Source organism: Anguilla rostrata, chromosome 14 (genome assembly GCF_018555375.3).
Source record: "Anguilla rostrata isolate EN2019 chromosome 14, ASM1855537v3, whole genome shotgun sequence".
Classification (NCBI taxonomy): domain Eukaryota; kingdom Metazoa; phylum Chordata; class Actinopteri; order Anguilliformes; family Anguillidae; genus Anguilla; species Anguilla rostrata.
The window spans coordinates 11,800,317-11,818,559 of NC_057946.1; the positions used below are offsets into that span (position 1 = coordinate 11,800,317).

Below are 18,243 nucleotides of genomic sequence, written 5' to 3' on the forward strand. Positions count from 1 at the left end.
CCAATTATCATAAAAATATTTTTAAACAATCATTAACAACACAAAGATCATTTCTCACATTGCCCTGTTGGATTTTTCCTTTGCAAAAATATCCTATATGACAGGCCAATTCACTACAGGATACAATAGTACAAATTGCCATTTCCTACAGGATATATTTTTTTGTATGTGTTGGGGGGGGTGAAACGTGGGGAGTGGTTTCAGAATTTGACCCTGTGGTTGAGTCCAAAAGTAGGTGTAAGGCCACACACTTTTCAATGTAAGAGCAAACACAGGAAGGGGCCCCACAGTATATTTTCACAATTTAAAAAAACATGAATTGATTGCATTCTCACTTTCACCTTCATCTGCTGGCATTGCAAAATATGATAAATGTGTGCTGTGTGTATGTATTGAAATTTTTATTGGAAACTGTGGATGTAATTGTGGTCTCTCCTAGCCCAAAATGCAATTGTCTAGAAAGGGACAAATAAAGCAATACTGTATCGTACTGTGGAGGAGGCAAGGCTATTATACTGCTTTTGCTTTAGTGAATACCCACAGCAACTTAAATGAACACGATGTAGATGATTATGACTTTAAAATATAAAACACGTTTTTAAAGTCTGCCGAGAAGATTGTATAATAATGTGTTTTGTTGTCTTTAAACGTAACACCCCATTACCAGTATAGAAAAGACTTCATATACAGCACATCATAATGTGTGTGGCCAGAACATTAAGTTCATAAGGCTCTCATCCCCTAACTCACAATGGTTTGCCAAAAACCAAACATTCAAACCATGTAATATTGTTTGAATATAAAAGGGGCCAATGCTGGTTTTCAGCATACTGAAACTTTCAAACAAAAAAGTAATGCTGTTTCATATATAAACAAAAATGATTGATATAAACAAAGGGGGGAAAAAACTGCAAAAAACTTATTTTTTATTTCTCATACCAGGCAGAAAAAATACACACACCTGCAATATTATTTGTCACGGTTGCACAGGAGAAACAAGGACTAAAAACAAAATATTTAATCATGACACATTGTGCAATAGTACCCATTTCTGATGTCTAGAAAACATCAGAAAATTTGCATTCAGGTGTCCCCTTACCAATATCAGTGCTTTCCATTCGTGTTTCCAGCTGGATTTCAAGTTTGTAGGTTTTCTTTGCAAGGCAGGAATGCCAAAGCATAAATTCTCCACCCACAATTCCTTTCTATGGATTTGTCCGGATAGCTGCGCCATTCCGCCATTCATCACAGGGTAAATTCTACAGCCCAAAGCTGTCATTTATTGCTGACATCTCCTTGCCTCCTGCCAACAGTAACTCGTGGAGCAAGCAGAGTTAATTTATGAGTAATTGTTTAGAGTGGTGGTGATGTACTGAGCACCGATTCGTGCCGAAAAGATGTAACTATATACGGAACCTGCCAGAGCTCATAAAATCAGCCTGAAATGCCACAGCGATACAGAGAGATCCAAGCAGACTGTAAGCATAACACAATCTGAAGAGTAAGGTGAAATGAAAGCACCTCAATTTAAAAACTTTGTAGGATATATATATATATATATATATATACCCTGTTGCCTAAATTCAAGTACGTATTTAGGTCATGTAAACCAGCTAAATAAAATTACAGGTCATATTTTTTGAATGGGAAAAAATACATCAAACAATACTTCACGCAGAAACCATAGAGCTACTCTCCCAAAGAATATATGACTTCACAGCTATTTCGTACATTCATTATAAAGCAGCACAGAATTTTCTCCTTACTGAAATGATAAAAACCATCAAGTAACCTGTGATAAAAGCGCCATCTAGAGTTCATAAAGAGACAAAACATGCTTGTCAGAGAGTCACAATAGTCTATGCAGCCACATTATGTCAAAAAGCATTCCATGAAGAATAACAGTCTGATGTTCATGATGCTCTTATTATGCTGTATTGCACACAATCACATAAAGCAGTGGTTAGAGATAACAAAAAGTTACTTCACACGTTGGGGTCGAGGTTGGGAACCACTGCTTTAGGCTATCTTACACGTGTTGCACCAGCACTGTCCCAACATGTGAACCCCGAAGGAGGCATTGTTTTCTACCGCTTCGGTCCCAAAGGTAGACGGTTTTCCATCTGCATTAGTACATGCAAACCTTTCCTGTTCAACATAGGCACGTAAATCCAAACATTGCCTTGAGCTTGCTGCTGCAAGAATGATTTTCATCTCGGCTTCAATTAGCGTTTGCGAGAAAGTTTGAGTTGTTAACTGTATATAATAGGCTAGATGTAAAATGAGACAATCACAATTTACAGAAGGCCTATGTTATGCCAAAACGAGCCAGAATGCCAGCGAGTGAGTAACGAAAGATCCAGCTGTGAAGGGTGGGATTTGTGGGGGAGGGAGTGTCAAAACCGTGCCTTCGCAATTTGTTGTTAGTGCATTGCCTGAAAGTACCGTATCAAAAAATTAAAAACACGTCGGTTACATGATCAATACTGGATAATTGCATTGGAAGATCACGTGTAAGGGAGGAGCGACAGCTAAACTGACTAAATAAACCGTGACTCATACAGGTATGTCCTACATGCAACTTAGACTGACGGGAACACCGAGGTAAACGCATTGCGAAGTATATAAACGTCATCAGTGATAACCTTTTGTAATCATAAACACTTATTTACAGTGTCCGTTCTAACTGAGTTCAAAATCGCCGGCCGAGAGCGAAGAAACTGCAAGTAGTTATCCACTAAATGCTGCCGAATTAGTTTTCGGTAGTGAGTCAATTCCATTAAAGTTGTAGTTCGCTAGCCTTGCTCTTTCTTCGTCCGGTTACTTCGTGGATCAAAACGGGTAGGCAAAGTTTTATTGTGTGGAATGTTTAAGTGTATGCTGCAGATAATACAGTATTCGTTGACCTTTTAACTAGGCACGTTTGAACGACAACCTGAACCGTGTCTGTGTTAGGTGATAAAACAAAATGTTTTCTTTGGGGGTTTTTAATTGCTACTACTGGAGCTTTGTGCCGACGCCCATTCACAGCACTGCAATATATTGGTCATTACAGTGCTTGTTGTGTTATTCTTTAGGAACAGTAGGCTAGTTGTTCCCTGAAAAATGTTATTAATTTTAGTCATTTTGTTATGTTGTGTAAATACACGAGTGTTCAATTGATAAAGTCCGCACTGGCCACAGATAAACCAGTTCCAGTGAATAGTGTTGTGTTTTTATTTAATTTGTTGTATATCAGTGTATTATCACGAGTATATCAAATCGTAGCTCACGGTACATCACATTTCTGAACAGATGACATTGGGAGTAGGATGCTTCCCAGAAAGGCAGTTTAGTCCAACATTTTGTTGTTTTTTGTTTACAGAAGCAATTATATACATTTTAAATAATAATAATAATAATAATGACAGATTTTGCAAAGAATTCATCACAACACCCTGGCAGTGCTGAGCGGTAGTAGGAAGAAGTGTTGGGAGGAACCAGACTAAACAGGGGGAGCCCATGTTGGCTGGCTCAAGGGGGGGCGCGACACAAAACAAGTCCATTTTCAGTCCGTTTCACCATTTCAGGACAGCCTGTATGAAGCATGGGCATGTGGCAGTCCAAGAGTGGGGTGGTGGTTTGTGCTATAGAACCTGTGTGCAGTCTCTTTTGGCCTATTATAGTAGCTCTTGTCTTCAATATGGAAAATCGTATTTGCTTAGGCATGAAGAAAACATTGCATTCAGCTATCTCTGCTGCATTATTGAGAGTGTGTTGCACTGTGTGCATTCTCTTTTGGCCAGTTAGCTGTTGTTTTTAATATAGAAATTCATATTTGCTTTTGCGTAAAGAAAACTTGCCTTCAGTTATCCTTGTTATTAATAACTTGTTACACTGTAAAAATGTTAATGCGACCCTTTCAAACTGGTTTTAATGACTTCTTTAGCAAAGTGCAAATCTAAGTTATAAGGCAGTGAGGGCTGCTCTCTGAAAAATCATCAGTAGGGAGCGTTTATCTGTATGAAGCTTGTGATAAGCTTCAGGTTTTCAGGAAAAATTCTACAGTGTAAATGAACACTCAGGGAAGGCACTGGACAGGATGTGCCAAGCACTTAAAAATCTTCCGTTTACTTACTTGTTTGGTGTCCAAGCGGACACTTTCCCAGAGTTAAATGGATACTTCACTTTATAGATTGTTTGATATTATTTCATTTGGATTGTTTGTTTTTGGTTAAACTCAATTTTTTTTGTGTGTGATGAAGAATATCTGAGATATACATCCATCCATCCATTATCTACACCTGCTTATCCTGGGTAGGGTCGCGGGGGGTGCTTGAGTCTATCCTAGCGTGCATTGGGCGAGAGGCAGGAATACACCCTGGACAGGCCGCCAGTCTATCCCAGGGCACACACATCATTTAATCACACACTCATACCTATTGGCCAATTAGCCAATCTGCATGTCTTTGGACTGTGGGAGGTAACCAGAGTACCCGGAGGAAACCCACAGGCAGACACAGGGAGAACATGCAAACTCTACACAGAAAGGCCCAAGCCAAGATTCGAACCCATGACCTTCTTGCTGTGAGGCGACAGTGCTACTGTGCTGCCCTCTTATTTGAGATATTTATAGAAATATTTCATGACCTACTTTTGTAGAAATTTACAGGATTTCACTGTTTTTGAAACACTGTCAAAGTCATGTCAAATAATGACAATAATTCATATGGCCATCCCATAAAATAACAGGATGTGGAAATAAAAACTACAGTTTTTCTCATATTAAATTGCTTTTCAGTGGCAACATTGCAGCCATTTTTTACTGGATTTTTTAAGGCATTAGTCTATAGGGCATTATGGGGTTTCTGGTCTAAAGTATTAAAATGCACTTCAGGAAACACCAGAGCAGCTTGTACAGTGATGTTTCTCCTCCTAAGGTTCCTTCAGAGGGTGAATGTATGTTTATTTACCTGACTATTCAAAAAAGAAACTCACAATGCTGTTCATAATAGAATAACAGACATGCACAGTTTCAATGCTGAACTGACTTCCTTTTTCTTCTTCTGCGCTTTTGTTTTACGTTTCCCTCCAGCAAAATTATGACATAAATCAGGAACTGATCATTTTTCCAGATTGCAAGTGAAGTGGAGTGACAATAGCAAGTAGCATCCAAACCACGGAGTGCATAAACACAATTAACGTACTTGTATTATACTGCATGTATGAAAACATGAAAACATAATCTGGTTTAAAACAGAATTCAGAACCAGCCAGTATGGTACTTTCTGTTCCATAGTAATAGCTTTTAGGTTTCATGATTGATATTAAAACTGGTCTTTTTTGTTTTCAGGTGGTGTGGAGGCCCTGCGCTGGGTCAGCCTTCATAAGGATTGTAACTGGCGCGTGTTGTGGTCACTGCCGTGGAGCTGTTCCCTCGTCTCGGTGACTCGGTTGGCAGTGGAGAACCGGCGAGCCGCTGCCCCTGCAGGATTCCTTTTCATTTTGACTCTGCCTGATCCCGGGGAGCGCCATGCTGCAGCAGATCCTGACGGACATGTTCATCGAACCCGAGCTCCTGGCCGAGCTCAACGAGGAGCAGAAGCAGACCCTCTTCATCAAGATGAGGGAGGAGCAGGTGCGGAGGTGGAAGGAGAGGGAGGCTCGGCTCGAGAAGGAGGAGGCCGTGACGCAGAGGCCCAAGAAAGGTACCGCGCCGCCGCGTCTCCCCGGGCCTCCCAGCGCCTTCCCAAGAGCCTTGAGATGCGCAGCTGGGGTTGATTTTATATGCAGCATCACATGTGCAAGGCATGTTTTCAGTGCAACAGAGGGACAGAGAGGAGCCATATTAATGAAATCATTTCAGCTGTTCTCAGCCGTGTGTGTGTTACTGGCTCAAACGCACTGGGGAAAGCAGCGGGAATTAGTATTATTGGAATTTGCTTTTGGAGCTTCTGTTCCAATGGTAGCTGCTGTGCTTGCTAGTATTTAATTTTGTGTACAAGTTCAAGGTTCATGGGCTATTTATTGAAATACATCAGAAAGAAGGGCCAATTGCTGTCCAATGCTGATGGCGCCAGTGCCTTGTGTGGCCCGGAGCTGCTCAGGGCAGTGCATTTATTGGCTGAATTGCCCAGGGAGGGAGGGTTTCAGTCTGGTTGGCTCTGCTTGATCCAGCTGCACATGAGGTGTGCACCTCTGATGCAACAATTGTGTAAATTAACAGGTTTACTGAAGGCTGAAAATGAGTGGCGGCTGGCAGCATGTGATTGGAGGAGACAGGGGCATTCTGCAGCCTCTTCGAGGGTTCAGCGGGTTTCACAGTGATGGGAGTGTCCGGTTGGTTTTGGAAAACCTCTTGTTTGAATGGTCCTGGTGTTAGTTTCAGTGGTTTTTTGGTGTTCCACAGCTACGGGGAAGTGCATCTCCTGGCTGCAGGGGTCGGACAGTGACGTGTGGGTCTGGGTGATGGGGGAGCACCCCACGGACACGCCCTACGAGCAGATCTGTGATGAGGTCATGGCTGAGAGGGCAGCGCTGCAGGCCCAGAAGGAGGCCGAAGAGCTCAGGTACAGGATGTGACATCATCACAAACTCCTAATTATGGTTCAGTAGATAACTATGATGCCCTCTCTATTAGGAATATATTATTTTCTTTTAATATGAGACGCTAGGCTCTCTGTATAAAGGTTTGTTTTATTACAAAACGACTCCAAATTGCATTTTTTTGCATGATCTACCTGTGCTATTGGTTGATATTAAAACACTTATTGTTATATTTTTTAATATTATATATTATTATCATATTACAATCATACATATATAATCTAGAATAAAGTAATGCACTGTGTAGGAAAATATATTTCATATAATTGGGGTGTTGGCTTATCACATTTATTATTTTTTGTAGATTATATTAGAAATGCATGGTTTTGGGTGTAAAATGAATATGCCAGTCATTTTTCCTTAACTGAGTTGCTATTGGTGATGTATAGAGTAAAATAAGTTCATTTTCCAAGGAGGCAGATAACCCTCTCTTTATACAGAACATCACAGGAAACAGAGACTAAAGAAATAGAAGTGCTTTCTTTCTGGGAAATAGAAATTCATATTTGCCCTGAAGCGCCAAAAGTATTATTTCGCATCGCATGGCTGGTTGCAATATTTGTAACCACCTTCCAAGACTCATGTGCAGACAAGCTTTACTATGACTGAATTGGTGTGTGTTTAAAAAATATGATTATGCGCTATAAGACTATTATGAATTATGATGGAACTATGAACAATTTGGAGCATTTTACAGATTGCAGGCTGGCAATGATATATGATATAGGCAAGTCTTCCAGGCACATATCTTTGCCAATTGCCATAAGCAATAATGCCACCATACCAGGTGACCCAATCACTTACAGTGCTCACATATGCAGTGTGTACCCTTGAACCTGCAGTACATGCAGTAATTGAAGGGTATTCCCAGATCATGAGAAATGGCTGGCATGCACCAACAGTGTGTTCACTATGTGCGCCAGCCAGGTTATTGAATGTACATAAGAAAGGCTGCTTACATTATTAATCTATGTGAAAGATTGACAGTTAGAAGTGTCTGGTAGATCAGGAGCTTCCAACAACAAAACACGTTTCTCATGCCCATTACTGTTGGGGATCCATGTGTATTCATCTAGCTGTAATTTACATACTACAGTGGTGTCACAAAAATGTATGTTAAATGTCAAGGCTTTGCAATGGACAGTCAGAGAGAAAAGTGCCTTCTTTATAATGTGCATAAATAATGAACATTGTCAATGTACACTAATAATAAGGCATGTGGTTACACAGTATGTAACATAAAATTCTAGAGGGTGTGACCACATGCTATGGCATGGAAGTTGTTCTGTTGGAATGCTGCTTTACCTTGAGTGTCTGCATTCAATGTCCTGTCTACTGAGGAGTTTCCAAAATGCATTAAGAACATAGTTTGACCACACCTCAATGGCTGCTAGAGTAAATAACATAGACCTATTCCCCGTTTGCAGGTCTATTTAGGCTCTACCTAGAGATCTGCAACAGAGAACATCTGTGCCCCTTTTTTGTTCATGAGGTTGTGCTGGAGGCCAAGCATAAATTTTAGGCTGCGCCCAGAGAACTCTTGGGATGTTTTCCAAACTTTTAGAAAAAGGTTTAGGTGGAATTTTGTGTCCCACATGAAAAAGTAAAAGTAAGACGTATGGTTTAACAGCTTGCCTGAATGTTTTTAAAACAGTGCACTACCCCATAATAAAAAAATCTAAACAAAGTCCCAGGGACAAAAACATCAATGTGTACACCTAAAATGGAGTGATTACTATGCATGGAGCAGTAGATGTCAGTTTTTTTCACACACAAATTGCATGAAGCTAATCCAGTGACAATTATGCCCTGTATACACTTTAAAGGTAATCTGGCCAGCATTCCATGTCATCCTAACTGTGTAGTATGATATAATAATATCAAGATTGATAACATCTTAAACTATATCCTGACATGTATGCCATGTTACTGCGATGACGCATTAAGGACAGACTGCTCACTTATGTCATTGATAATATCTTGTCCCAGTCTAGTGAAGTGTAGCAATAGCCTCAGAGTCACTGCCATTGTATTCATCAGTGAAAGATCCGCCTCTCCTACGATCACCACTTGCTCTCCTGTAGTGATGTGTGGCCTGTAGTGTGGAAAATGCCTCAGAGGAGGGCCCGTTGTGTTGGTGATACAGTGGTGACTCCTGAAGCAGAATTAGTGGTTCAAAATTGAGGAGAAAAAATATCATTCATAGCCCTACTCTCTACTGTACAAAATTATGGTATGAAATAGTCCTTGTGGTCGGATATGCAAATTAAAAGCATTTTAATCATACAGTATTGAAGAGTGCCTGTGGATATTTTTGTATCATGAAGTTAATCAAATATTCCATGTAATCAATCTATTCATAGAGCAGCCTTTAATCTAAGTTTAAATTTGTTTCCACCTAAGCTCTCCTGTATGTCCCATTCAGCAGCTGTTAATGTTGTCATTTTTGGTGGGAATGTATTTGGTCATTTTTAAAAACAACCAGGTTGATAATTGTTATCAGGTCTTTATGGAGTGATGGCTGCTTTGCTGAACAGGAAAGGGGGTTATGGTGGGGGGGTGGGCTCCCTCAGTGCAGAGGGCTCTGGACTTTGGACCCAGGTGGGCTAGCGAAGGCTAGCATCCGCTGAGTGAACAAAGGAATGCACGGTAAATAGTTCTCTTGCTAATAATAGACTCAGCGCGTATTGTGTCAGGCGACGGACTTTTCCAACCGGTGCGGTGGGTTTCCTTCTCACCGTCTCAGACTTTTCGTCATTCCCTGAGGTCACAGCTTATTTGCACGTTGCTCTGACGAGCAGGAAGTGCTCTGGTTAAATATTTATTTTGGCTGCTGCTTGTGCTATCTGTGCCAGGCACTCCCTGTCGCAGATATAATTTTCGACAACATTTTATGGTCACGATTACTTCAATCGGCAAGGAGTGGCACTTTTTTGGGGGGGGAGCGGGGGTGGGTATCCTTACCTGCCACATTGTTCAAGCCTTGCCCCAAGTCCTATCTCAGTGCCATTTCTTGAACATATTGCTTAAAAAATTTAGCTTTTATTTAATATTTTTTTAAAAGATTGTATTTAAATCCACAATAATTGTTTGTATATATACATATACACACATATATATAATAGTTAAAAATACAATGCGTCAGGAATAGTAAGCATTATTTTCTTGAAGAGTGACTGTGGGCTCTGTATACTGTTTTAACCCAAACAGCGAGGGAGCCGTTTACTTAGAGCTTATTCTAAATCACTAAAGACTTTGTATCCAAGGAAACTGCAAAAACGTAACTGTTTGGAAGAGCGGGGTTTTCTAGTGGGATTCACATCATACATTAGATTATAGAGATTTGGGGGAATTTCCCCTCAAACTGTACCTTAACATTTAGAGCCTTTGCTACTCCTACAGGCATGCTAAGGTGTGGTATCTGTGTCTGCTTTTGACCTGTATATTAGTCATAGATGAAAACAGAAGCTTATCTATGACTAAGCGATAGCAAAAAACTTTGTCTTGGATTTAACTGGCCAGTTCTGGTTCTCTGAAACCAAATTCTAACTGGTTAACAGCTGACTGAAGGAAGCAAGTTTGTTTTATCCTCATAATTACCTAAACAAGGAATTATTATTACCTGCTATTGCGGTGCATGGGGTAATTGTCCTGTCTGAACTATGATTCCCAGTATGTGTATATGAATGAGAAGAACGTAACTGTTATAGGGTAATTTGCCTGAAAAACTGAATTACAGCTAACTCATCCTTCATGTGGACGCCGTGATCACACGTCTGAGAGTGGGATTGTGTCTGTGCGTGCAGGGCTAAGAAAGAGGAGGAACTTGTGAAGAGGCTCTCTAATATACACCTGGATGGGGAGCAGGATTCCTGGAGGGAGGAGGAGGCCAGGCAGGCTCAAGTTAGGCAGGCAGCCGCTGAGGAGCAGAGCAGGAGGGAGGAGGAGCTAAAGGTACACTCGGCTCCTCCCACACACAATCTGGACTAATCAAGAGGGTTGTCAGAAGGCTTTAGGAATTTAAAGTGACATTCATCCACAAATGTTTGTAATATGAAGATATTAAAATACGTATGATTCTCAGTATCATGAATCTCTTCGACATACATGCAAACACGAGGAGCAACGCATATATTTAGTGAAATGCTTATATTTCCCTCTTACACAAAGAATAAAGTACAAGGTCACCACATTTTCAGTCCCTTCGACAGCTTCCATATTCATCAGTGTTTTAAAAACCCTCTGCCTGCAGTACAAGTTAATTACTTCTGTGCTAAAGAGGTGAGTGACCTTCACAGCAGTAGGTGTTCCTTCCTTGAAAAAGGTTAAATGTTGATTTATTATTGATGTTTCACAAGAAACTCACAGAGAAACAAGGTTCACTCAAAATGTGTCAGACTTTCTTTCTATGCAAAGTATGGGAACCGGTTCCTGTATAATGAATACTGGCTGTGCAACTAGATTCTAATATGAATAATTTGGATGAATGGCGCTCTGTCATTGCTGATTTGGTACGATGCCTTGGCACATTGGTGGTTTAGCTTGTGCTCTACTCACTCAAGTCAAACCAGTTTGTACACGTGACAGAGATGATTATTTAATTTTTAACACGTCTTAACTTTGTTCCCAATTTAGATTTCCAGTAGTGTGGTAACTGCTTTGGTCAACCTTGAAGGATCTCCCCCCTCTCCCTTCTCTCCCCCCCCCCCACCCCCCATTCCTCAGAGGAGAGAGGAGGAGGAACGGCGCAAGGCGGAGGAGGAGGTGAGGAGGCTGGAGGAGGAGAGGGCCCAGCAGATCTACATGGACCTGAAGGAGGTGCAGCGCAGTGTGTTGGGCCAGGAGAAGGAGGACCCAGAGTGGCAGGAGACCTGTAAGTGTTCTACCCAGATGGCATCCTTGTCACCTCCTGCTCCTCCTGACCCCATGAGGAGATTCAAATACTGGCCATTACTGCAACGTTACGCAGCCTAACACAAGAGCCACTGGCGTCAGCTGGTCAGTGTCACCACCCGAGCCAAGTCCTGATGGCCTTGAGCTTCTCATCGATTCTGACTGACCCCTTCCAATCGGCTGAGCCATCTTCTTATCTGAGGTGATGCTGGTCTGAGATGAAGAAACTTCCCTCTGTTGCTGTAATGATTTACACTAACTTCAAGAACCCATGCGATTTTTCATTAAGCAGGAAATGGTAACCCCCATATCAAAGTTTGAGTGTGCCAGGAACGACACATTAACTAGAAGCAGGAAAATTCCCGTACACAGTTGATACAACAGACTTTGATCAGTTCTGCTCTGACATACTGATCTGATCACTTCTGTAAATGGAGTGAATAGTGCCCGAAACATTGGAGTGTGTTCAGAATGGGGCGTATAGGTCTTGCTGTACAATCAGTCACAATAGATTCAGTACAACGTCCTTGTTCCAGGTAATTAGGCAGAGAAGTCGTATTATGTAAAGCACTTCATTTCTTTGATCCAGCTTTCTGTGCTACCTCACAGAATTCAGGATCAAATGCCTGGTTAATATTTAACTGCGGTGTTTTTCAGAGATTATAACTGACCTTCAGCTGTAGTCCATCTACACACTGTAACATTCTGAGACCTTCAAAAGCATTTCAATTCATACGCCTGCCTGTGCACACCAGTGTGCAGCAATACACAAACACATTTGTTTGAAAGGGCATCTGGGGTCACTATCTGAAAAAATATAAGCATTGCTGTATTTACTAAATGAAAATAATTTGTTTTCTCATAGAAAACAGTTTTCTCATAGAAAACAGTTCACTCTAATCACTCTAGAAAGGTCTCTCATAGGGATGCCAAATGAAGAATTGATCAGAAGGTCACATGATCACACGGGTTATGATTTTGAAACTGAAGCCTTTGCTGTAGCCCGTGGAGTCGGCCCTGAGAACTGAATTATGCTGGATCTCAGTCAGTGACACTGGGCGGGACCTCTTTGAGGAGCGGTGACCCACCGAGCTGCTGCATGCAAATAGCACAGCTATGTGCAAATACGTTCATTTGATAGCTGAATTTTCTCTGGCTTCACAGGGGCCATTTGGCTGCTCGAGCGCTGTATGTTTTTGGTACATATCACACTGTGGCCTCCCGGGACGGTGTGTTCCCTTGAGACGCGCGCTGTTAATGCGGTGATGTGTTCTGCAGTCTGGATCAAACCCAGAGCCTGCCGGTGCTGACTGTGGCCCCAAGCTTGTGCCAGAACTTGTATTTGTTCTCTTTTATTCTGCCAGTTTGTGCCATTGTAAGAAAAATACTGTATAACAAAAAGTATTATTTTTGTGAGGTAGCTTGTAATTGGCCAGAGCTTCACCCAAGGAAGGTGGGTAGTGATCTTTCATTCTCAGTATGGAACTCTCTTGTCATCATTTGGCCTATAATATTTTGAACCTTTTAACTGTCATTTCTCCTTTCATAAGCTACAGTATATAGTGCAGAATCTTCATAAAGGGGTGTCACGACGATTATGGATTCCAACTATGGATTCCATCAACAAAGTCATATTGAGGGCCCATCTGTTTTACAGATGTTTGATTGCTGTAATTTGTAACTGACCGTGCGTGTGCGTGTGCTCTATCAGTGCGCAAGTCCAAAGCGGCAGACCTGCGCAGACGCTCGCTGGCCAAGCAGACGCGTGAGGACCACAGGAGGCGGTCTGTGAGGGCGCTGGAGCAGGGCCGTGTGGCCGCCGTGTCCAAGGCCTTCGGAGCCACCAGACCGGCCCTCCCGCCAAAACCCAAACAGAGGACCGTGGCTGTGAATACTGACGCTCTGAGCCGGTGAGCCACTGCTGTCTTTACTCCAAGGATTTATACGCTCATGCCCGCCTCTCTGAGATTTCATTCACTTATTTTCAGCTCCCGATTTTGAGATAAATTCACATAAAAACTGTGTGCTCGATTCAGGTTGAATCTTGCGGGACTGTGCGTGATTGTTTCTTTGTGCCAGTGAGGGAGGTCTAAAGTGGTAAGGTACATCATCACTCAGTAGGAACTCCAATGTATCATTTGTCTGCTGTGTGCCTGGCTAGCTATGGAACAGGCCTGAAACTATGATTGGCCATTTCAAATATGGAAGCAAAGTTGGGCGATAAAATGTGTTGTTAAAACAATATTAAATGAAAGCTTGAAGTAGGGTAGGGACCAGTGCAGTTTCCCTCCATTTAAATTCACTTCAGTTGAGATGTTATTGATCACAACCATGTACATTTCACAAATCTTCTGAACCTTCATATGAAGTGTACATTTTTATGAGTTCATTTAAATTCAGTTTGACTTGTAGTGCTTTTTACAGAGCTGCTGTGTCAAAGAGGGTTTAAGTTGTGGGCTGCTTTGTGCTAGTGCAGCTTTAATTTCTCTCTCCTCTGGGCCCGAGCCTCTGACAGACTACAACCACAGCACCGTCTCCTTCACATCACGCTCAGCTGCTCCTGCTGTCCGGTTGTTTTTGCAGTTTAATCCTGGGGCTTTGCTGCTAGGCAAAACTAATGACTGTACATCAACCCTGGCTGCTTGAATGCATGACTGCTATGTTGGTGCGTTTGGTCACCGGGATGCTCCGCCCCCTCTTTCCCTTCCCCCTCCCTCTCCCTGTGAATGACAGGAGGCCAGGCGTGCGCAGGACTCTGTCCACCTCCAGCAGGGAGCAAATTGTCCAGTGGTTCCGGGAGGAACAGCTGCCCCTTCACGCTGGGTTCGTGAGGGACCACAGCCGGATTGCACCCTGGTTCCACGGTGAGTGGCCAACAGTGACCAGCTTAAATAGTGACCCGAAACTGGAGGGTTGTCGGTTTTATCTCCGGTTTTCTGGGTGTGTTTAAGTGCCCTTGAGCAAGACCCCTAACCCCCATTGCTTCCAGGGAGATGGTTGGCACCTTACATGGCTGCCTTGATCGCCGTTGGTGTGTGTGTGTGTGTGTGTGTGTGTGTGTGAATAGGTGAATGAGAGGCATTCATTGTAAAGCGCTTTGTGCAGTTGTTGCTATATAAATGCAGTCCATTTACCATTTACCACCACTGCCAAAGTTTACAGTTGAGGGTGTAAAATGTTTATGTAAAATTATCTAAAATATTAATTATACTTAAATATGGCATAACAAGTTTAAAGCCCTGTTTTTGTATCCATCACACAAATACTTACTACTGGCAGTCAAAGACATACATTGAAATTGAAAGAATGCAAGAAAGTGAACTGTACTTTAACTGTCAGTATATCCTGGATCCACCCCATGCTAGCTCATTTCAATTACACACTGCTGCCCTCTGGAGGCCAATTATTCACTGTACACACCTAGGCTTTACAGAAGTAGGTTTTTTAGCCAACATTAGCCCTTCTCTGATAGTATCACACCTCTATATTATACCTTAATCATTCATTTTGATGATTAAGGTACTGCGCTATGTTGAATACTTAACATAAGTACCTCTTGTGCAATTACCCCTTGGTGTTTCAAGACAGAACTACTGGTTTAAAAATAAAAAGGCAGGGCCCTGCCCTTTCATAAAGCTCATTTGCATGTCTGCATGTTTATATACATTAATTAAAATGCATATACCATCTATCCTTGTGCTCTAGCACAGACTTATGCTTTGTAAAATGTGCCTCCGTGTGTAGTACTTGTCTTAATACATCAGTGGATTTTGTCATTTGCATCAAAAAAAGAGGAAAGGTGAGAAAGAATGTTTGAATGTGAAAATGTGCAGTGTTTCTCTGGATTCATTACATTCCTACAGCAAGGCTAACCACACTGAAAGAGGATGTCTCTAGTTGGAGATACTGAGAATTTTGGTATTTTAACAAAATCCCATTTTACAACAGCAGCGTTTGCCAGGACACAGTGTTGATGATGTGCATTTCCTGCAGGAATAATCACGAGACAGGAAGCGGAGGCCCTACTCAGCCCATGTGCACCTGGGTACTTCCTCATCCGGGTCAGCGAGAGGATAAAGGGATATGTTCTCTCCTATCGATGCCGGGAGGAAATGAAGCATTTCCTCATTGACGCCACAGAGAACTGCTATATGCTGCTTGGTGACCAGATCAAGTTTCCTACTCTGCTAGACCTGGTGGAGTACCATGAGGTATGGTAATATTTTAGATCTTATATAGTACCACAAGGAATAATAATATTGACTGGGCTTAATAAACTTGATTGACTACAATGTGCTACGATGATTTAATAATACTGTAAATGTGTAGTACCATGTAGTATCATGAGATGAAATTTCATGGACCTAGTGGTGTACCATGATAGTATTGTAGACCTGGTGAAGTATCATAGTAGCTCTCACAGTAGCAGTGAACTCTCCCAATTTTTAATCCTACTCAATGTGTACGCAACTCCACATTCTGAGCACGCCTAAAATGAGTGTAGCCCATTTCTTTTCCGCCCCAAATGTATTTACATTGAAAACATGCTGCCAGTTCATTTCCAAGTACACATTCCTTGCTTCAACTTTCAGCCACAATCCTTGGCTGCGTTAGGATCTGAGTTTTGTGCTTTCTCCCTGACGTTCCCTTCCTTCAGGGGTTGAATCCCCAAAATGCCAGGATGAAATATGGCAGCTGCGCCCAAGTGGCAGTCGATTCCGATTTATGAAAGGGGAGGGAGCAATTGCATTCCCTCGACCCCTCCTTTTTCCTCCCTCCTGCCAAGCGTATAGAAGCCAAGCTTCCAGCAGGCGGGGAATTCCACTATGTAACGCTCCTCACGTGAAGCAGAGAGGATGAGTCAGTGCCCTGTCAAGCAGAGCAGGAATGTTTTTCTTTCGTAGGATGTTTGGAAGGTTCATGAGTAATTCATGTTGAGAGATGGGAGGGGGGAATAAGAACTGAGAATTGAACTTTAGTAGACATGTTTTTGAATGAGGTTCGCTCACGATAAATCGTCACTAAAGGCGCCGCAAAGACCAGTGATAGCATTTTTCATAAGACTGGCTGGTGTGTTTTTAATCACTCGAGAAGCTAGGGTATGAATTATTCAAAAATCACTTTCTATATAGGCGGCAAGGGGTGTTCAGTTCCATTTTGGTTTGTTACTTTTGTGTCCTCCCTTGCAGAGCACCTGTTAAACGTCACAAATTTCTTCACAAAATAGCTCACTCGAGGGAAGAGAGAAAGGGAAAGGAATGTGTTAAAGTGGACCCGAATGCAAAATCATTTTTGTACTTCCACTTCTTGTCACCAGGGGGAGCCCATCACCATGTCAGGAGGGGAGCAGCTGTTGAAGCCTTGCGGGCAGAAGCAAGGTCACGTGGATTACTCCGCCCTTTTTACCTGAGCGGGAGTCATTCACAACCAGGAAACACCAGAGAAAAGGCTTTTCTCCCAATCAATGGCTGTGTGTCATTAATGGGAACTCCTCAGCATCAGGAAGCGGAACTATCTTGGAAGGCCAAATCTACTAAGCATCCGCGGGGATTTTCCAGTACAGCCTGTCCTCCTGTGGCCGACTGCAGTATTTATTTTTATGACATGAACTGCAGTAGTTATATTGCTATCAACACTGAATAATTAACATATTTGGAAAAAGTAACTGAATAGGGTTTGTTTTAACAAACGTTGAACTGCTCTGTTTTTTTATTCACCTGCATGTGCAAGTCACGTGACTAATTACTTGAATGACTACGGGGGAAACCCGGCTAGTTAGAATCAGTTGTGGGAATGGAGAAAGGCTGATGTTCAACCTTGGGTTTTGCCACTATTAATGTAAGGAGTTTACTTTTTTTGCTTTATATAGACCAATATATATGCCACTGATTAAACGCCTAAAAGATATCTGATATGTTGTGTACGATTAATTCCATTATTGGTAGGTCAGTGTTGAATATAGTCTGTTGCACATAACCTGGAACCTTTTGGGAAAATCACACTGCTGTTCACAGCATAAGTCTTGATATTCCGTAAAAACTTTTACCGTACTGTCTTTTAATGAGGTCAGTTCATCAGCTTATTGTATAGAGTGCCCTAAAGTATCATCTTTTTCAAAAATATGGATTAAAACATATTTTCTTATTGCATCCTGCATTGTAAAAGCCGAATACAATAGCCTACGTAAAGTATTAAATGGAATTGCTCCTTAACTACCCCTGTGTTCAGTGTTAACGAAAGCTTTGATATTGCTCTTCAACAGATCAGGCAGACGCTGATGCGTTTGTCCTGAAAGTTTAACCAGCTTCAGTCAAACCTTGCATGGTATGCTGGAACCAGCAGAAGCTCATGAACTCATGAACAACACAGACGGCAGAAATGCTACCTTTTAAAAGATTGTTCCTCTCGTAGAGACACTTTGCTTTGATTAACAATCCAGAGATTGATCACTTTGGCTGAATAATTTGCACCAGTCAGCAGCTAATTCCCCTTCTCTTAATTACATTGCATCGATTATTCGAACATGAGGAGAGACTTATTCTCTGTGCCCACAACCAGAGCATCTTGATGAAGTAGAAACTTCCTGAATTGAGTTTTGCTTGTCATCAGAACTCAAAGTCTGTGTACGTGACCAGACTTACGTGCCACCATGGGGAACAAAAGTGCCAAAGGGAATATAATTATTCAGGTAACCAATATTGCAATTAATAATGCAAAACATTAGAGAACTACAAGAGGGCAATGCCCATTATAAAGATAAATTCT

General features: G+C 41.9%; 1 protein-coding gene across 3 annotated transcripts; it reads left to right on the forward strand.

Annotated features, from left to right (window-relative positions):
- Positions 1–2,380: 2,380 nt before the first annotated feature.
- On the forward strand, positions 2,381–17,385 carry sh2d4a (SH2 domain containing 4A). 3 transcript variants are annotated; one of them, XM_064308540.1, is made up of 9 exons: positions 2,381–2,564; positions 5,333–5,687; positions 6,389–6,548; positions 10,392–10,539; positions 11,311–11,458; positions 13,190–13,388; positions 14,212–14,342; positions 15,472–15,689; positions 16,796–17,385. In XM_064308540.1, the coding sequence occupies exons 2-9, from the start codon at positions 5,513–5,515 to the stop codon at positions 16,886–16,888; spliced, it is 1,272 nt and encodes a 423-aa protein (XP_064164610.1). In that variant the 5' UTR covers positions 2,381–2,564; positions 5,333–5,512; the 3' UTR covers positions 16,889–17,385. The 3 variants fall into 3 exon arrangements, with proteins under 3 accessions (XP_064164610.1, XP_064164611.1, XP_064164609.1); XM_064308541.1 differs by having other exon boundaries at positions 2,556–2,604; XM_064308539.1 differs by lacking the exon at positions 2,381–2,564 and adding an exon at positions 2,571–2,841.
- The last annotated feature ends 858 nt before the right edge of the window (positions 17,386–18,243 follow it).

Bases quoted from the DNA above. Each gene is read 5' to 3' on its own strand.
- sh2d4a (XM_064308540.1), top strand. From the start codon at position 5,513: ATGCTGCAGCAGATCCTGACGGACATGTTCATCGAACCCGAGCTCCTG. The intron at 14,343-15,471 runs GTGAGTGGCCAA...CATTTCCTGCAG, and splicing joins GATTGCACCCTGGTTCCACG to GAATAATCACGAGACAGGAA. The intron at 15,690-16,795 runs GTATGGTAATAT...TCTTGTCACCAG, and splicing joins ACCTGGTGGAGTACCATGAG to GGGGAGCCCATCACCATGTC.